The sequence below is a fragment of the Petaurus breviceps genome, unplaced genomic scaffold, assembly GCF_028583685.1.
Source record: "Petaurus breviceps papuanus isolate PSGF00001 unplaced genomic scaffold, PetGlider_PUasm1.0 90919, whole genome shotgun sequence".
Taxonomy (NCBI): domain Eukaryota; kingdom Metazoa; phylum Chordata; class Mammalia; order Diprotodontia; family Petauridae; genus Petaurus; species Petaurus breviceps.
Window position 1 is genome coordinate 28,156,445 of NW_027187378.1, and position 20,541 is coordinate 28,176,985.

General features: G+C 38.6%; 1 protein-coding gene across 1 annotated transcript in view; it reads left to right on the top strand.

Moving 5' to 3' along the window:
• Nucleotides 1-3,909: 3,909 nt before the first annotated feature.
• Nucleotides 3,910-20,541, top strand: part of CUNH8orf74 (chromosome unknown C8orf74 homolog) — a 45,930-nt gene continuing 29,298 nt past the window's right edge. The window contains exons 1-2 of the mRNA XM_069075656.1: nt 3,910-3,957; nt 12,665-12,857. Coding sequence (XP_068931757.1) covers nt 3,910-3,957; nt 12,665-12,857 — 241 coding nt within the window. The remainder of the gene's footprint in view (nt 3,958-12,664; nt 12,858-20,541) is intronic.

A 20,541-nucleotide genomic window follows, 5' to 3' on the forward strand; every position in this document is an offset into this window, starting at 1 on the left:
CATAAGCAGATGTTCAAAGACTAAAACAAAATACTAAGGGGGCAGGAGAGTGAAGGAATGAAGGAAGAAAAGTGGTCACCTGAAACTCAAGTGTTAACAATGTTTCGACCACAAGAGGGGAAAGAGGTTGGTCATTATCCTTCAGAATAGACCTCATTTAGACTCAGAACATTCAGTTTCACCAAGTTCTCTGCACTTCTCCATGTCCGAGTGGGAGAGCCGAGTCCCAAATATTTTCACACCAGATCAGCTCCTAAGGTAGCCCAGGATCATAGAGATATTCTTAAGGAGGGAGCAGGTTTCCTCTTAGGAGCTGATGTCAGGACAAGGACATGAAAGATATTGACTAAGAGGAGGGACCCTGCTAAAATCCATCAGAAGTATATACATGGCTTTCATAAGTTTCCAGGAAATGGCAAGAGTGAGGACTGGGAAGAAGAAAGGGAGAATGTCTAGCACCCAGAACACAGCCAGCAAGCTGCTGGTGAGCCTCAGGGACCTAAGAAATGCCAATAGGTTTTAGGTCTTTGGAATTATCACATGTGATGTGATGGACAGGAATACTCTCTTGGGAATCATAGGATTCAGGTGCAAATGCAGGTGCCTTGGGTTCAAATGCCCTCAATAGGTCACTTTTGCTCTCTAGGCATCAGTTTATCTGTAAAATGAAGGGATTTAACCTCCCAGGTTGCTTCTAGCTCTCATTCTTATGGTCTTTTGAACAAGTTAAATGAAAGCAAAGAGTCAATCTCCCTCCTGCTAGAGACTGCTCCTGTGTATCCTGACAAGGGGCAAGGTCTGTTACCCAATACTTTGGTGCATCCTTCCTCAGGGTGACTAAGGTCCTGTGTTCCATCCTGAATGATGGTGAGGTGTTCTCGTTTGAGGTGCTGGCTGACACCCAACACATGCTAAATCCTTAATAAATGCTCATTTCATTATGCTGAGAGCCCCGATCACTGAGAACTATTTTTTATTCATTCCATTTATTTTAAGTAAGTTTGCCTAGTGTACCTTATATAGGAGTTTGTCCTTATCTTTCTTCCAGTCCTGGAAATGGCTAGTGCAGCTGGATACATGCCCTGAAGTCAAGGGCTAAAGCAGGAAGATGGTTGGGGCCATGTCCAGGTTTGGGTTAAAAACCCTTTGATTCTGTGAGTAAGGGTTGCTCTCTAGCCCCCTCCTTCCCAAAGTATAAGACTGATTCCCAGTTTTTGTTGTGTTTTTTTAAGCCTCTTAGAAGTAAATTCACTGGCTTCATATGAGTTCATATGAGAGTCTCACTACCAAGCTGACATCTGGTCCTAACAAGCACCACTAGCCCTTTTCTCTAGGCACTCCCAAAGGAGGAGGCCCTTCCTAGTACTAAAGTCCTCCTTTAATTTCTTACTTGAGTCTGGCAGGTGCCTAGGGTCTAAAAGACTGTGCCAGTACAGCACGAACTCAGGGAGATCCTATGAAGCAGAGATTTCAAGAGACTTCACCCCTTCCCCTCCCTAGGGACTCCTTCTGTGGCCTCAGGATCAAACCAGTTAATGTTCTGAGACATTCATCAGAAGATAGCAGTTCATCAAAATGTCCACTAAAAGTTCCATGTTGAGTGTATTATATATTTAAAATACACATTATAATATTAGATATGTCCAAGGTATATAATATTGTATGTTATATCATATCTTGTGCATATATATACATATATATTTACATAAAGCTTAAACCTAAATAACGTTACACAGGAAAGGAAATTTCAATTTCCCACTTCTGTACTTTTGCATTTCTTAATTCAAACTTTCTAGGAAGCTTTTATTTATTAAAAAAATGTTTTTTTGCTTTTTATTTTGGAGGGGGGAGGGCAGGGCAATTGGAGTTAAGTGACTTGCCCAAGGTCACACAGCTAGTAAGTGTTAAGTGTCTGAGGACAGATTTGAACTCAGGTCTTCCTGACTCCAGGGCTGGTGCTCTATTCACTGTGCCACCTAGCCATCCCATCCAGGAAGTCTTTTAAAGAAATAGGAAGTCATCTAAATCATGCCCCATAAAGTCCCTTCTAAATTCTCAGGTGGCAAGAAATATCAATAAATGTTTGTTATGTCTAGTGCATTAATTTTAAGTCAAATTCAATAAAGGTGCTTTAAAAATCAAACCCAAGGTCACACATATAGCTAGTAGTAAAGATAAAGCCAGAAGCCAGGTCTCATGGCTTCCAGTAGGGAATGATTAGATGGGCAGTGGAAGTTTTACAGTGCAGCAGAGGGTGTGCTCTGAAGAGGAATCACTTGACCTCATGGTAGCAGGGGTCTGCTCTGAAGGGAATTCAATGCCACTAGAGACACTGAGCCTCAGGACACCAACATTCCTGGATGAGGCTGGGTCGGGGGGAGGCCTTTACTTCTAAGACTCAGAGCTTGGTGGATAAATGTCTATTCCACATGTGGGGCACCTTTACGGTTCACCTCCTCCTCTGACATCTTGGGATAAAGTTGCAGGGTAGGTACCATGGGTGAATTCATTCCAGCTCCCAAGGACCCAATCACCTTATATTTGTACTTACTTTGTATGTAACATGTATGACAACAGGGTCTACCTCTCATGATAATTACAAAGATCAAGAGAGATAATATAGGCATCTTAAACTTGCCATGTCCAAAACAGAACTTCTGATCTTTCCCCTAAACCTATACCTCCATGAAACTTCTATATTTCTGTGGATGACACCACCATATTTTAGGAACACAAGTAGGTCAATGTAGTTGAGTTGTAGAATACACAAAGGCATATAATATTTAAGAAGTTTGGAACCAGAAGGTTAGGAGGAGGCTCATTGTGAACCGCTTTAAATGCCAAAGAGAAGATTTTATATTTGATCCTGGAAGTAATAGGGAAGCACTAGAATTTGCTGGATGGAGGATGACATAACCAGACCTATTCTTTAGAAAAATCACCTTGATAGCTGAATGGAAAATGGAATGGAATGAGGAGAGGCTGGAGGTAAAAAGACCCATTAGAAGGCTATTGAAATAATCCAGATGAAAGGCAATGAGGGCCTGAATTGTGTGGCTGTGTGAGTGGACAGTTGGGAATATATAGGAAAGATATTTTGAATATAGAGACAATAAGATTTCTAAATGAACCAGATGTGTGGGATAAGTGAGACTGAGTAGTCATTAATTATTACACAGAGGTTATGAATCTAGGCAATTAGAAAAATGGTGCTGACCATGGAAAAGAGGAAGGTTTGGTAGAAAAGATGGTTCTATTGTATATATTGAGTTTGAGATATGTACAGAACATCCCATTCAAAATGTCCAGTAGGCACTTAGTGATTTGGGTCTGGAGCCCATGAGATGGACAAAGACTAGCTATATAGATCTGAAAGTGATCTGCATAGAGATCATTGAGCCAATGGGAACCGATGAAATCGCCAAGTGAGATCAAATAGAGAAGAGAAAAAAGCCCAGGACAGTGCCTTAAGGGACATTTACATTTAGTGAGAGTAACATGCATAAAAATTCAACAAAGTGAATGTACAATCAGACATGTAGGAGAACAGTAACCTGGAAACTCAGAAAGGAGAGGCTATCCAGGAGGAGAGAGTGATCAACTGTTTCAAAGAGGTTGAGAAAGATGAGGATTAAGGAAAGGGATACAGGAAAGAAGGCCAAGGACTAAAAGGTGTTAATGAGTAGAGGGAGATCTATACAAGTCCAAAGCTTCTCTTTCCCCCACACCCAATCCTTCATACTCTCTGAACCATAAGGAGAGAAGCCTAGAGCAAAGGCCCTAACACTGGCATAGTCACCATCATACAGCCATGTTAAGTGACCCAATAAAGCTGACCTGAGCCCTGGAAGGATTCTAGGAACTTTACATTATTCTGGTAGGGTTTCTTAGCAACCAGATGCTGGGACCATGGAGGATTTTACAGCCCAAGGAGTGAAGGAAATCTTCCAACTTGAGGTGAAGATATAAAATAATTAAAAAAAAACAACCCCAAACCAAAAAGTTCTATATACTAGATCTGATTGGTTTTAAAGTGTAGGTGTGAAGCTTTAGAAACAATTCATACCATTCTGACATTTTAAATGTGGAACCTTGGATAATCCATACTTCCTAGGATCCTGCTTATAAATATTGATACTTATTTTAACTCTGTGAGCACTGTCCAGGTACTAGGTCAGTTACTTTTCAAACTCTGGAGGTGGTCGTGGAATTTTTTCTTGAAGTAGCAGACACACATTAAAGGTGCCACCTAACCCACATTCTCTGGGGAGTAGCCCTCATAAAGGTCATCCTGAGCCCTGCAGTTTACAGTTTGATAAGCACTGGACTGGAACACAGAATTGGATAGAGATCTTAGTTAAGGAGCAAAGCCTAAACCACGAAGGCTACTAGACCTGGGGAAAAACAGGATGACATGCCTGCAAAAAAACAGGGTGTCCTGCATTAGGAAGGTGTATGCAAATCCATTCCCTCTTTGTGCCCCCAAATCTTGCTAAATGTTCCACTGTGTTGTGTGTCATTCAAAAGACAACTTCTCAGCAAAGAGGACCTGTAGGTTTTTTGTATAAGAGATTAAATAAAATTAGCAATTAAAAAAAAAAGAAATCTCATTGTAGGGATGAGAGAAGAAAGGGATGTTACCATCCAGGGACCTCTGGATTTTGGGGGGGCAACATAAGCATTTTCTTTTTAAAAATAGTATTTCATTTTCCCCTAGTCGCATGTAAGATAATTTTTAACATTCATTTTTTTAATTGTTTCCAATTTTCTCTCTCCCTCACTCATCTCACCTCTCTCCCTGAGACAGAAAATAATTTGATATAGGTTATATGTGCTCAATCATAGAAAGCATATTACCATGTTAGTCATGTTGTAAAAGAAGACACAGACCCAGAGGGAAAAAAACACACAAAAAATACAGAGGTCAAGAAAATAGAATGCTTTGCTCTGAATTTAGACTCCATTAGTTCTTTCTCTAGAGGTGGATAGCATTTTTCATCATGAGCCCCTTAGAATATCTTGAATCACTGTATTGCTGAGAATAGCTAAGTCATTCATAGTTTATCATCATACAGTATTTTGTTACTGTGTACAATGTTCTTCTGGTTCTGGTCAATTCATTTTGCATCAATTCATATAAGTATTTCCAGGTTTTACCTGATATTTACCTGTTCATCATTTCTTTTTTCTTGATTAATTAATGTTTAGTTTTCAATATTCACTTTTATAAGATTTTGAGTTCTAAATTTTTCCTTCCTCCCTCCCCTCCCTTCTCCCCAAAACAGCATGCAATCTGATATAGGCTATATATGTACAATCATATTCAACATATTTCCACATTAGTCATGTTCTGAAAGAAGAATAAGAGCAAAAGGGGGAACAATGAGAAAAAAACAACAACAAAAGAGAGGAAATAGTATGCTTCTATCTGCATTCAATCTCCATAGCTCTTTCTTTGGATGTGGACAGCATTTTCCATCATGAGTCTTTTGGAATTGTCTTAGGTCATTGCATTGCTGAGAAGAGTTAAATCTATCAAAGTTGGTCATCACACAATGTTGCTATTACTGTGCACAATGTTCTACTGGTTCTGCTCACTTCACTCAGCATCAGTTCATTCAAGTCTTTCAGGTTTTTCTGAAATCTGCCTGCTCATCATTTCTTATGGAACAATTCCATTACAATCATATGCCACATACACCACAATGTGTTCAACTATACCCCAAATAATGGGCATCCCCTCAATTTCCAATTGTTTGCCACCACAAAAAGAGCTACTATAAATATGTTTATACAAATAGGTCCTCTACCACTGTCCCTCTTTTTAAAAATCTCTTTGGGATTACAGACCTGGCAGTAGTATTGCTGGATCAAAGAGTATGCCCAGTTTAATAGCTCTTTGGGCATAGTTCCAAATTGTTCTCCAAAATGGTTGGATCCGTTCACCATTCCACTTCATTAGTGTCCCAATTTTTCCATGTCCCCTGCAACATGTATTATTTTCCTCTTCTGTCATATTAGCTAATCTAATAGATGTGAACTGGTACCTCACAGTTGTTTTAATTTGCATTTCTCTAATCAACAGTGATTTAGAACATTTTTCATATGATTTGTATGATAGCTTTGATTTCTTCTTAAAATTACCTGTTCATACCCTTTGAGCATTTATCAATTAGGGAATGACTTATATTCTTATATGTTTGACTCAGTTCTCCATATACTTGAGAAATGAGGCCCTTATCAGAGACATTTGCTGTGAAAAAAATAAAAATGAAAAATCCTCAATTTAATGCCGAAATGGAAATCCTGAATACAAAGGAGAGATTAATAAAATTGAAAGTAAAAAAAATTTTTTTTTGAACTAATTAAAAAAAAAAGCTAGGAGCTGGTTTTGGGGGGGGGAGGTGGAAACAGTAAAAGAATGAAGAAAATCAAATTACCAGTATCAAAATGAAAAGGGTGAGTGTACCACCAATGAAGATGAAACTAAAGTGATTAAAGGGAGTTATTTTGCCCAATTGTATAGTAGTAAAATTGATAATCTAAGTGAAATGGATGGATATTTACAAAAATGTGAAAAATATGAAATATTTATAAAATATTCTTTTTTATTGTCCCAAACCATTAGTTTTATTGATTTATTTTTAGTTTTCAACATTCACTTCCACAAGATTGAGTTCCAAATTTTCTCCCCATCTCTCTCCTCCCCACCCCAAGACAGTGCACATTTTGATTACCCCTTTCCCCAATCTGCCCTCCCTTTTAACAACCCCCCAAAATTTTTTAATAGAAGAATAAATAGAATACTTAAGTAACTCCATCTTAGAAAATGAAATTGACCAAACCATAAATGATCTCTTTAAGAAAAAAAAAAACCAGGACCAGATAGATTTACAAGTGGTTCTACTGAACGTTTAAAGAACAATTGATCCCAATATTATATAAAGTACTTGAAAAAATAGGAAAAGAAGGGGTCCTTTTATGACACAAATGTGGTTTTTATATCTAAACCAGTGAGAGCAAAAATGGATAGAAAACTATAGTTCAGTTTTCCTAAAGAATATTGATGAAAACCAAAATTGTTTTAAGGAGATTATAGCCAAGGATCATAAAGGTCCTATACCATGACCAGGTGAGATTGGGGTGTATTGGTGCTTGTGGAGGACTAGCCCCTCTGCTGTGAGGGCTTGCTGAGCCCTTTTTACGGCTGCACATCCATCTTTGCTTATCCTACCATTCAGCTCTCACCTGTGGCTCCAAGAAGCTGTAGCATGTGCAGCAGCCACATCTTAAATCCATAGAGGCAGACAGGTTAAACCAGGTTGAGGGGAACCAACAGGCCTCAAACCCATTCATGAGTTAGGGGGATGTCTACCCTTTACACAAGAATGTGAAAAGACTTTCCTCAGTGGAATGGGCGGATGGGAACAATGAGTTCCCACAGCCACGAAGGTGGCTGAAGCAAGAGCTGTGGAGCACTTAGAGCTTGGCCAGACATTCAAAACACCAAGGCTATCCACTGCACTCTGGGCCAATACCAGTTGTCCTAACTTTTGACTTGTCACTGGATTTCAAAGACTCTGGATAAGAGCAAGAGACCGATGATCATGCAACTCTGTTTCACTTAAATCCAATTCACCCATGAGTAAAGACATCAGCCTGTGATGTCATTAGTCCTCTTGAAAAATGAAAGACAAGTAACAGCAACAAAACCAAGAATAAAGGGCTGGTTCATCCAACATTAGGAAAATTATAAGCAGAATTTACCATATCAATAACAAAAACAACCATAATAACATGATTCTATCAATAGATGCAGAAAAAGTTTTTTTTTTAAATACAACACCCAGTCCTACTAAAAACACCAGAAAACACAGAATCAATGAATCCTTTCTTAAAATAAGTAGTATTTATTTAAAACCAAGAGCAAGGATAAGCTAGGAGCTTTTCCAATAAGACCAGGAGTGAAGCAAGAATTTCCATTATCACTACAATTATTCAATATTACATTAGAAATGCTGGCTATATTAATAAGACAAGAAAAGAAATTAAAGTAATAAAAATCGGCAAAGAGGAAACAAAATTATCACTCTTTGCAGATGATATGATGGATTAGAGAACACAAGAGAATCAACTAAAAAACTAGTTGAAAACAATTTTCAACTTTATCAAAATTGCAGGACATATAATGTTGTTGTTGTCATTTCATCTGTGTCCAACTCTTCATGACCCCATTTGGAATTTTCTTGGTAAAGACACTGCAGTGGTTTGCCATTTCCTTCCCCAGATTACTTTATAGATGATGAACTAAGGCCAACAGGGTTAAGTGACTTGCCTAGGATCACATAGCTACTATGTGTCTAAGGTCAGATTTAAACTCGGGTCCTCCTGCCTCCAGGGCTGGTACTCTATCCTCTCTACTACTTAGCTTCCAGGAAATCAAATAAACCCATATAAGACATCAGTATTTCTATATATTACCAACAAAACCCAGCAGGAAGAGATAGAAAGAGAAATTTCATTTAAAATAACCATAGACAATATAAAATACTTGGGAGTTGACCTGCCAAGACAAACTGAGGGACTACATGAACACAATTACAAAGCACTTTTCACACAAATAAAAACAGATATAAACAATTAGAGAAATATCAATTTCTCATAGGTAGGCCAAGACAATATAATAAAAAAGACAATTGTACTTAATTTACTTACTCAATAGTGTCATAACAATCAAACGATCAAAGAATTATTTCATAGAACTAAAAAAAATTAACAAAATTCATCTGGAAGAACAAAAAGTCAAGAATATCAAAGGAATCAGTGAAAAAATTGTGAAGGAAGGTGGTCTAGCAGTACAAGATTTCAAACTTTATTATAAGTTGGTAATCATAAAAATGATCTAATGCTGGCTAAGAAATAGAGCAGTAGGTCAATGGATTAGGTACATGACACACAGTAGTAAATTAGCATAGCATAGTAAATTAGCATACATAGTAAATATAAAATAGTGTTTTATAAACGCAAAGATTCAAGTTCCGGTGGCAAGAACTCACTATTTGAAAAAAATTGCTGGGAAAGCTGGAGAGTAGATTGGAAGAAACTAGGCATAGAGCAACATCTTACACATAATCAAGATAAGGTCAAAATGGGTACATGATTTAGATATAAAGAGTGATATCATAAGCAAATTAGGGACCAGGAAAATTTTACTTGTCAGATCTAAGGATAAGAAGAATTTATAACCAAATGAGACAGAGAGGATTGCAGGAAATTAATGGATTATTTTGATTACATGAAATTTAAAAGGTCACCCCCCCCCGCAAAATATAATCCAATGCAGCCAAAATTAGAAGGAAACTAGAAAATTGGGGTGGACTGGGGGATAATAACAAATTTCTCTGATGAAGTTCTCATTTTTCAAATGTACAGGGAGCTGAATCAAAATTATAAACATAAGAGTCATTCTCCAATTGATAATGGTGAAATTGATAAAATGGTGAACAGGCATGTTCATAAGAAATGAAGGTATAAATACTCACATGAAAAAATATTCTAAATCACTATTTATTAGAGAAATGCAAATTAAACCAATTCTAAGATACCACTTCACACCTCTCAGATTGGCTAATATAACAGAAAAGGAAAATTATAAATGCAAACCCTTTGACCCAGCTGTTAGGTCTATATCCTAAAGTAACCAAAGAAAAAGAAAAAGGACCCACATGTACAAAAAATGTTTATAGTTGTTCTTTTTGCGGTATCAAGGAATTGGAAATTGAGGGGATACCTATCAATTGGGGGATGACTGAACAAGTTTTGGTATATGATTGTGATGGAATACAATAGTGCTATAAGATATGAGCAGGATGCTTTCAGAAAAATCTGGGAAAACTTATATGAACTGATGCAAAGTGGAGTGAACCGAAACAGGAGAAGGACATTGCTATATAAAATTTGGAAACTTTAGATGATGATGATGACAACAAACATTTATATAGTTCTCTACAATTTGCAAAGTGCTTTATATACATTTTCTCATTTGAAGCAAATGGTTGCCTATTGTTCTAGCACCTGAATTTTCACCATTTGAGAAACATTCCTCTTATTAAATCATACTCCCCCCCACTATTTCTATACTACTTTTTGGTGTTAAAGCCTCATTATGAATTAATTTGTTGTGTTCCTTTCTTGCATAGAAATATGCTGATGGGCCACTGAAGAAAGGAGAATTTTGATAGGGAAGAAAAGAGATACAATTTCAGAATATGAGAATGACCTGGTTAGGGGCACCATAGTGGTTCTGATGAGGTTACCAAGCACTGTGTGAGGGAGGTGAGCCGAGAGGACAGGCAGCAGGAGCCAATGGAAAGAATCCTAGATTTGGAATCCTAGAACCTGGATTCAAATCTCAACTCTGCCACTTGGTAAGGTCTATGTAACTGACCTTGGCACTTAATTTGTCTGAACCTCATTTTCCCCAATCTGCCCAAGAAGGGGAATTGGATTGGATGATCTTGAAGGTCTCCTTTATTTTAAATTTATGACTCTAGGAGAGGGGCCCAGGAGTTGAGAGGAAGGGAGACCAAGAATATATGTATATACCGTGTTTCCCCAATAATAAGACACTGTCTTATTAAATTTTTTGGACAGAAAAACACCAGAGGGCTTATTTTCAGGGGAGGGCTTATTTTAATGAACATTGACAGCAATTTTAATAAACAGGTAAATGTGAACAAAAAAATGTACCTTTATTCAATAATGATCATGTCATCTTCTTCAACAACATCGTCATAAGTGTCCATACCCTGAATTCCGTCCTGGATGTCTTGCGCCTCCATTTCCTTCAGAAGACTTGGACCCAATCTGTCATGTCCAGCAATATAGCTCTCTTTAAATGAATATGTCTTGTCCAGGTAACCTGCTCGTAGTGCCTTGGCAACACAGCTGTCAGTAATTTTATCCCATGACTTCTTCACCCAAGTCACGACTTCTTGCAGACAGGGCTTCACAAAGTTTCCACGCTGATTTCTTTCCATTCTATTTTCAGTGTAGTCATTGACTTCCATGCGCAAATGGTCCTTGAATGGCTTGTTTATTGCAATATCAAGGGTCTGGAGATAGGCAGTCATTCCTGCAGGAATCATTACTTGATCTATTCTTCTCTCTGCAAGGAAGTTCTTCATTTCTTTAGCGAAGTGAGTGCTGGCTGAATCCCAGACTATCAGACCTCTTTGGTTACCTCTCATAACAAGTGGCAGCATTAAATCAACCCACTTTCTTATAACGGCTGGTGTTACACCAGGCTTTTTCGGTTTCAGGAACGTAAATGCCAGATATACGTTCAATCTTATCTTTCTTGCCCTCACTGATGATTAGAGGTGTGGCTTTCTTTCCATCCAAATGAATTGCCAAAACACAGGTGACCCGTGCACTTTCATAGCCAGTGGTGGGAATGTAGATTGATGTTGCACCCCTGTGATGAATTGTTGTTTGAGATCCTTGTCCCATAAACACTGCAGTTTCATCCATAGCAATCATATTGCAGGTTTGGTACTTGGAAATGTCGATCCTATCAATAAAGGACTTGAATGCAAGTGCACGTTTAATAACTTCAGCATCTTCCAGCTTAAACAGTGTTGTTGATCTTCTTAGGGACAGTTCATACCGTTGAAGGAAACCGTCCAACCAGTGTTGTGATGCTTTGAATCCTTCTGAGACCATTTCAAACTCTGGTGCCATTGAAAGGGCAAATGCTTGAATATCAGCCCTGCGCACAACCAAGGCCTTTGCTTTCCTGTCAGCAATCCATTCACCAATGAGGATCTCCAAGTCAGGATATAAGGGCTGCCGACCTGATCCAGACCTGCGCTTTTTCCCTTTTCCCTCATCCACCTGTTGATTGAGGTTATTATAATCTGCTCTCCATTTTCTGACCATTCGAAGATCCAAAAGTTTTTCTTTACAGAAAACTGCAAGATTCTTGCCATGTGACTCCTCTACAATTGCTTTCTTATACTCAACAGTATACGGTAGCTCTTCCTTTTTGTACTCATGTCTGGGGGTCAAAACAGACAGAATAATAAAATTATGACCATCAGTCCTTCTTTTCACTCCATCATGCCCCCTGAGTTCTTCTTTTTTCCTCCATCATGCCCTTTTTATCCTCCATCATGCCCCCTCACTCCCACTTACATACCGGGTTTTTATTTTGTCCTGCCTCAGCTCTCCTCCGCGGCACCGCTCTCAGTGGTGCCAGCAAGCAAATCACTGGGGAAGAACGGGATGACGCGCTCACTGCTGCAGCTCTGATTGGATGCAGCTCGGAGCGCGGCATGCGTTTCACAAGCGGAGGGGGGGGGACGGTGCATACAGAGGGTACCGTAATGTAGCATGTAGCGCAGGGGATCATCTTCACTACAGTAGCAATCTCAATAGGGCTTATTTTCGGGGGAGGGCTTATTTTAGAGGAATCTTACACAGTAAGGGGAGGGCTTATTTTCGGGATAGGTCTTATTATCAGGGAAACACGGTATGTATATACCTAGGGTTGGTCCTGACTACCAAAAGATCCCCCACGAAAGGCCAGAATGGACAGGACACACCACAATGGCACTGCAATGTGGATAGGGCCCTAACCTGCCTGTGCTTTTTGTGCCCTCAGAAGAAGGAAGGTCGAGAACTCCTGAGAAGACTGACAAAATGGAAAGGTTTTGAAGAAATGAAAGAGTCCCGGAAAAACATCTTACTTGACATCCTCTATGATGGCATTGTGTTTGCAGTAGAGAAAGGCTTCCCCTGGCCAGCCGTGGTAGAAGTTGCCAGATTCACAGAAGAGTTGTTAGAGGAAACCAAAGGTATGGCTTGGCCCTGATGGAGCTGACAGCAAGTGGGCTATGCTCCAGTATCAATGGGGTGCCCCAAAAGTCTTTGTGCAAGTTTATGCTATTAAAGCTTAAAACTGCACTAAGACTTTTGAGACATCCTGCATAATCAATCAGTTTTGGAGGATAGCAATACTACATAAATTACTATGCCAACGAGGGCATGAGTTAAAATCTGTTTCCCTCACCAGCCAACCACATCCCTCCCCCACAAAAAACTTTAGTCCAAGTCTCCAGGATTATCCTCCTTTTCAACAAATACCACATCATTGCTGGGCCAGTCACTTCACTGGTACCCACTTAGGAAACTCTTTCCTTTCCAAATTCTCTCCCCCTTTCCCTCTCTTTACCCACCCCTTGAGAATATAAGCAATATGATATTGATTATACATGTGAAGTCATGCAAAACATATTTCCATACTAGCCATGTTTCAAAAGACACACGCACACACACACATACCAGGAAAAATAAAGTACAAAAATTATGCTTCAATCTGTATTCAGAGTTCATTAGTTTTCTCTCTGGAGGGAGATAATAGCATTTTTCATCATGGATCCTTTGAAATTTTGGACACATAAATTCAATCTACATTACTAACATCATCTCCATCACTTTCTTAAGTCTAGACAATCAACAAAATAATAAATTGAGCCCTTATTTAAAGTGTTTTCAGATTTCTGAGGTATAAAGATATATACTGAATAGTTAAGAGCCAGTTCAAAATGACTCCAGCCCACTCTTAACTGTACCACCCAACACTCCTTGGAAAGTAACTTAGGAACTTAATTTCCATCATATTTAGCAATAAAACAAGACTGGTAGAAGGAATGTTAATAGACAATGGTCAATTAAGTTTCTTTCAGAGCTGAAATATCTCAGGGCAACTGAAAGTTAAGCACCTGGATCCTAAGAGGTGACCAGCCTTAAACCTCTACTGCTCAACTCCCTTTCCTTCCTACCATTATGGCCCACCCAAACCCACTTCCTTGTATCCCCAAAAGGAAAAAAAAAATCTTTCATTTAAAAAAAATTATGAACTTGGGCTTTGGATGATCTCTCTTCTTCACAGTTTAAGGTGTCACAGGCACAGAGGGTGGAGACTGTTATTGAATGTATCAGATATATAACTCCCTCTGGCTGTGGTCTTCACTTGCTGCCAAGCACAATCGTGGCCAAAGCGCCAAGGTTCTATTTATTTAAGAGCTTATTGAGTTAGTTCAAGTCATTGAGGTGTGTCCTAGGAGTTTACCTTACAAAGCTGACAGCTGGCTTTTCCAGACCTCTCAGCAGTCAGGAGAAAGGTAGAAAGCTCAGCTGAGACAAGAAACAAGAACAAGTTAGTCGGCAGTTACTAATGTTGTCTTTGTGGCCTTTTGTGGTCAATCAGCAAGCATCTATCAAGGGCCTACGATGTCACAGATACTATGCTAGGCTCCTAGGGGCAGGAATTCAAAGAAGGAAACAATCCCTACTCTTAAAGATCTTACAACCTAATTGGGGGAGAAACAAGTACATATAAAAATATACGTCACATATCTATAAAATGAATAAGTATAAAGATAGATGATAGATAGATGATTGACAGAGATAGGTATATATATAGTAATTAAATACGAGGTGATTTGGGAGAGATAAAAGTATTTTTAGCTCCTTGAGAGCAGAGACTGATTTTATCATTCTTTGTATGGTCAGAACTTAGCACAATGCCTGGTAAACAATAGGAGCTTAATAAATGTAGACTGAACAACTAAGAGTTTTTCTATTCTTCTGGAATCTCCCCCTCTTCAACATATATAGAGAATGGATCCCTGAGTGCCTTTAAAATAATAATAACTAGCATTTAGAAATGGCAAACTACTTCAGTATCTTAGCCAAGAATACCCCAAATGGGGTCTCTAAACAATTGAACGACATAGGCACAGTTTTACAAATATTATCTCAGTTTATCTTCACAACAACCCTGAGAGGTGGGGGGTCTATTATAATCCCAATTTTACAGATATAGAAACAGAGGCAGACAGGGTTATATAACTTGCCCAGAGTCACATAGCTAGTAAATGTCAAAGGTAGGATTTGAACTCAGATCCTCCTGTCTTTAACTCCACTGCTCTAGTCACAGCACCACCTAGCTATTACTTTCAACAACACTTACTTTCTGTTGGGGGAAAGATCCAGGGATTCTTCCCAATCTCATTTTCTTGTCACCTTTCTATATAGAACATCAGTGAAAAGTAATATAAATGTGAATTATTGCTGAATGGAAGTGGATTCATTCACTCAACAGTCATTAATTTAAAATGTCCCTTATGTGCTAGGCCCTGGGAATATAAAAAAGAATTTCAAAAATTTTAAAAAGAAACTGTACCTGCCCTCAAGGAACTTACAGTCTATTTGCAGGAAACAATTTATATACAAAAAAGTAAATATAAAACTGGTACCAAAGAAATACATTATAATTGGAGGGTGGGGACTAGTAGCTGGGAGGATCAAGATGAGTCTCACAGAGAAGGCAGACCTAAACTTGAACCTTGAAAGAAGCTGGGGATTTTAAGAGAAACAAGGGAATTCCCAACATGAGCAAAGTCTGTGCAAAGGGAGATATGAGATTGGATGATAGTTTTGCCGTTACAAAAGGGTAAGAGGCCCTCTTGAGATATTTTCACTTGGAGATCCAGAATTCAAAATCATACCATAGTACTTGCCATCTTACCCTCTCCTCTACATAAAAGGAGAGAATTCATTATAGTGTCGATATTTATAAAATTCTTTGTAAATGCCATAAATGTTAGCTATTATTATAGCTATTTCTGATCACATCCACTTATCCAGAGTAGGATAAAGAGAAGCTGAACTAAGTGGATAAGAGAAAGGGCCAGGGAGAAAGGAAGCATCGGTAGGAAGTTTGAGGAAAGAACTTTAAAGATTCCCCCCTCCTAGAGGTGAGTGAGCCTATAGAGAGATCTCCTGCTATCAATCTGCAGGCATTCATAAATTTATAAAACACTATGTGTCACAGGCACTGGAAATAGAAGTACAAAGAATGAAACAATTCTTATTCTTAAAGGAGTCTATATTCTATTGAGGGAGAGAACATGCATATATATATATATATATATATGTATATATATATATATATATATATTAGTATGTATGAAGTAATTTGAGATTGTCAGCTTCCTATAGGAGGAGCTTATAAATGAACAAAAAGCTGGATTTTTACCTCTCTGCAAGAAAACTAGAATTCCCAGCTGACAAATGTTTTCAAGAAATCACCTACTTGACCTCATTACCTATAGGCTACCCTGGATATCCAAGAGATTGTTCAAGGAAAGCTAACCTATAGCTTTTTTCCCAGTAACCTATTCCAGCATCTTTCAAGGATTAGTCAAGTTCAGTCACAGCTTACCTCTTCAAGTTATGTTCTCCCCTGTTTCAAGTTAAGTTCTGGTTCCTTTGTTGAATATTCAAATTGGAATTCTCAGATTCTCAAAAAGGAAAGTAGCCAATCACCATTCTCAATCAGCAACTCTATTCCATACACCTGAATTCACTCTTCAACCTACTTTTCCGTAAGAGGATCATCCCAGTAATTTTAGCTTTTCTCTGTAGAAAATGTTTCACACAACGATCCATTCTAGGCTTCCACTCCAGAAACTATTTAAATTATTCCTATTACCTAAGATAAGACCATGTAAGGTTCCACATTAAATTTCTGAAACCTGCATAGTAGATTTGGCTAAGTAGATTTGACTAAGTAAGATACTACTAAGTAGTAGCACTGGAGTCTGGAAGATCTGGGTTGAATTTCTACTTTTGACACATACCAGTTGTGCAACAAACCACTTAACTTCTCAATAACTCCAGGGAAATTTAGTTCTGTAAGTCATAAAAGATTGTTGGTGGAGGGAATTTCCTCACTGGAAGTTCTTGCATTAATGAAATGAAGGGTTGAGAACCTCAAAAAAATATTTCTTCTCAGATGGATGAAATTTCCAGAATTCCAATGCAAACTTTCTATTTCAAAAAATAAACTATAGGGGTGGCTAGTAGGTGAAGTGAATAGAGCACTGGCCCTGGAGTCAGGAGGACCTGAGTTCAAATTTGGCCTCAGACACTTAACACAAAGCTAGCCATATGACTTTGGGCAAGTCACTTAATCCCAATTGCCCTACTTTCCCCTCTCCAAAAAGCAAAAGAATAAATAAATAAATAAAAATAAGCTATGACATTTTCAACTAAAAGCCAGCAAGTTATTTCCCAGAACATCTTTAAGACTAGAGTTGTAATTGCCAATCCAAGAACTTAAATTGCTGGAGGATTAATAAGAATTCCAAAAGACAGCGATGGCAGGTGATTTACTACAATGCCCAAATTGTAACCTCATGTGTAATTTACCTTCAACTTACACATTCACCTCAGAGACTGATGAAACAAGGAACAAATTGTTTTCAGGTCAACCTGGGCTGCTAAGCTGACCTGGTCACTGTCAAATAGACAAGAATCACTGAGTTACATTTGCCAGTGTCTACTGCCAATGGTAGCCTGGAGGAGGGCATTATGTGAGGAGTTCAATTCAGTTCAACAAGCATTCATTAAAGTACCTACTCTGTGTTAGGCACTGTGCTTTTGGGGATGGCAAATTGAAAACAAAACAGTTCTTGTGTGAAGAGTGGAAATGTGCATAGAAGATTATAGATATGTAGATATAGATATATAGATATAATAATTTCCAGGAAAAGGGTACATGTCTATGTGAATCATGTGAAAAAAATTATATATCTTTAGAATGGAGAAACAGAACAATGAAGAAATGGACCCAATAATCCCCACTAACATGCTAATAGGAGACCCATAGAGAATATCCTATCTTTACCAGGCTATCAGAATTTTACCAGTTGAATTCTGAAGATAATTCATCTACTTGAAAAAAATCCAGCCAGAGGTCACAGTCTGACTGTGAAAAATTAAAGCAGGTACATGAAAGAGGTATTGTTTTGTATTTCACTACTAATGGAGCCCACTGCCCCTGTTAAACCAAGCAATCCTCCCTATCATCTTCTCTGATTTCCTTCCCCTCCCCTTTCCCCATCCCCTGCCACAGTAGCACTAGCAGTAGCTGTATCTGGCCTGCTCTGTGATCTGTAGCCCTCCCTCCCTTCTTTCCCAGTTACCAGGAAGGCCCGGCCCAAGAGATGTTTTGTAGGATAGCTTCTATAGAAACCCTGTTTTCTAAGTTTCCCTCATCCCATTAGCAGCTAGGAGCAGCTAGGTGGCACAGTGAATAGAGTATTAGGCCTGGAGTCAGGAAGACCTGAGTATAAATCCCACTTCAAAGAGCTTACTAGCTGGGTGACCCTAGGCGAGTCACTTAACCTCTGTTTACCTCGGTTTTTATCAACTGTAAACTGGTGATCTAGCTCCCAGGGTTATAGTGAGGATCAAATGAGATGAAATTAAACATTTCATAAAAAAAAGAAACAGTCCCTGCCCCCAAGAAGCTTACATTTTAGTTTGGTGAAATATTATGAACATAAGTAAGTAAATATAAAAAATTGGGGGGGGCACATTAGCAGCAGTGGTATCAATAGTAATTTTATGTAGAAGATGGTAATTGATTTGAGCCCTGAAGGAAGCAAAGGTTATTAAGGGACAGGGGTGAAGAGGGAGAACATTTCAGACATGGGGAACAGCCCTGTACAAAGTCACAGAGATGAGGCATGAAATGTTATATATGGGCAACAAGTATGACCTGGACTAGAATACAGAAGTGAGTGAAGAGCAAAAAACCTGTCAAGATAAATTGGATTATGAAGGGTTCTAAATCCCAAATAGAGGGCTTCGTATTTTATTTAAGAAGCAAACTGGGACTTCTTAAGTAGGGAAGAGAATGGGCCAAACCTGTGCCTTAGGAATATGAATTTTCAGCTATGTGGGAGAGAAACTGAAGAATGGAGATACTGGTTAAAGGAAGACCAATTAGAAGGCTATTTTGACAAGAGGGGATGACAGCCTGAACTAAACAGCTGCAGAAGCAGAAAGAACGTGATGGATGTGAAAGATGTAGAGGTAGAATCAATACAACTTGGCAACTAATTGTATATGGGAGGGTGTGAGGAAAGGGAAGAGTTGAGGATGGCTTGAGATTTCAAGATCTTGATGACAAAAAGGTTGATGGAATCCTTATCTGAAATAGGAGAGTTAAGGAGAGTGAAAGGTTTGGCAAGAAAAAAAGGTAATGAGTTCTGTTTTGGACATGTTGAATTTAAGATGCCTACGGCCAAGCAGCTGGAAATACTGGCAACTGATACTTTGAGACTGGAGCCCCAGGAGAGAGGCTGGATATAGAGATGTAGTTGTCACTTGCATAGAGTTGGTAATAGAATCCACAGAAGGTGATGTCACCAAGAGAAAGATGTCATAAAGAGAAGAGAAGACAAGAGCAGAGAAGAGAAGGTAAGAGTAGAGAAGAGAAGACAAGAGAGCTCACTACGATGTCTTGGGGTATGTCTTGTCACACATAGGGGCAGGATGTGAATACAGCCAAGTAGACTGAAAAGGAGCAGCCAGACAGGTAGAAGGAGAAATGAGAGAAAGTATTGTCAGGAAAGCCCAGATAGAAGAAAGTATCCAGTAAGAGGGAGGGATGAACCATGTCAAATATTAGAGAGGTCAATAAGGATAAGATGATATCATCAGGTTTGGTTATTAAAAGGTCACCAGTAACTCTGGAGAGAGTAGTTCAGTTCAGATTACAAAGGGTTGAGGAGTGAGAGGAGGGGAAGAAGAGATACATTTTTTTTAAGAATTAAAATCTTTTTTTCTCCTTCCTACTCATTGAAAAAGAAAGAAAAACAAAGCCTTTGGAACAAATATACATAGCCAAGCAAAACAAATTCTAGTATTGATCATGTTCAGAAAATATGTCTCAATCTTCACTCTTGAGTCCATCTCTTTTTCAGGACATGGGCAACACCTTTCATCCTGGGTCTTCTGGGATTTTGATTGGTCATTGTATTGATCAGAGTTCTTAAGTCTTTCAGAGTTGCTTGTCTATAAAGATGCTATAAAGTGTTGTTGTCATTGTATAAAACCGTTCTCCTGGATCTGTTCACTTCACTCTCTACCAGTTCATCCAAACTTTCCAAGGTATCTCTGAAATTGTTCCTTTCCTCATTTCTTATGACATGATAGTATCCCATTGCATTCATATGCTATAGTTTGTTCATCCATTTCCCAATTGATGGGAATCTCCTTACTTTCCACTTTTTTTGCAAGCTTCTATAAATATTTTTGTATGTATGAGTCCCTTTCCCCTTTCTCAATAGATTTTTCTAAGACTTTGGCTATAAAACAAAGGATATATACAGGACATTAGATCAAAAGGACGATACAGTGAAGTGGAAGTTTTGAGTTGTTTTTTTTTTTAATAGGGGAGACTAGAACGTATTTATAGGCAGCAGAGAAACAGATAATGATGATTATCAAGCATCTAAAGCCCTGGACCATGGGATAGGAAAAAGATGGCCAAGGGCTACAGCCTGGGCACCCAAGGAGATGAAAGAACCAAGGACTGGTTTTTAGGAGTGGAAGTTGGCTATACCCATTGGACCACACACACACACACACACACACACACACACACACACACACACACAC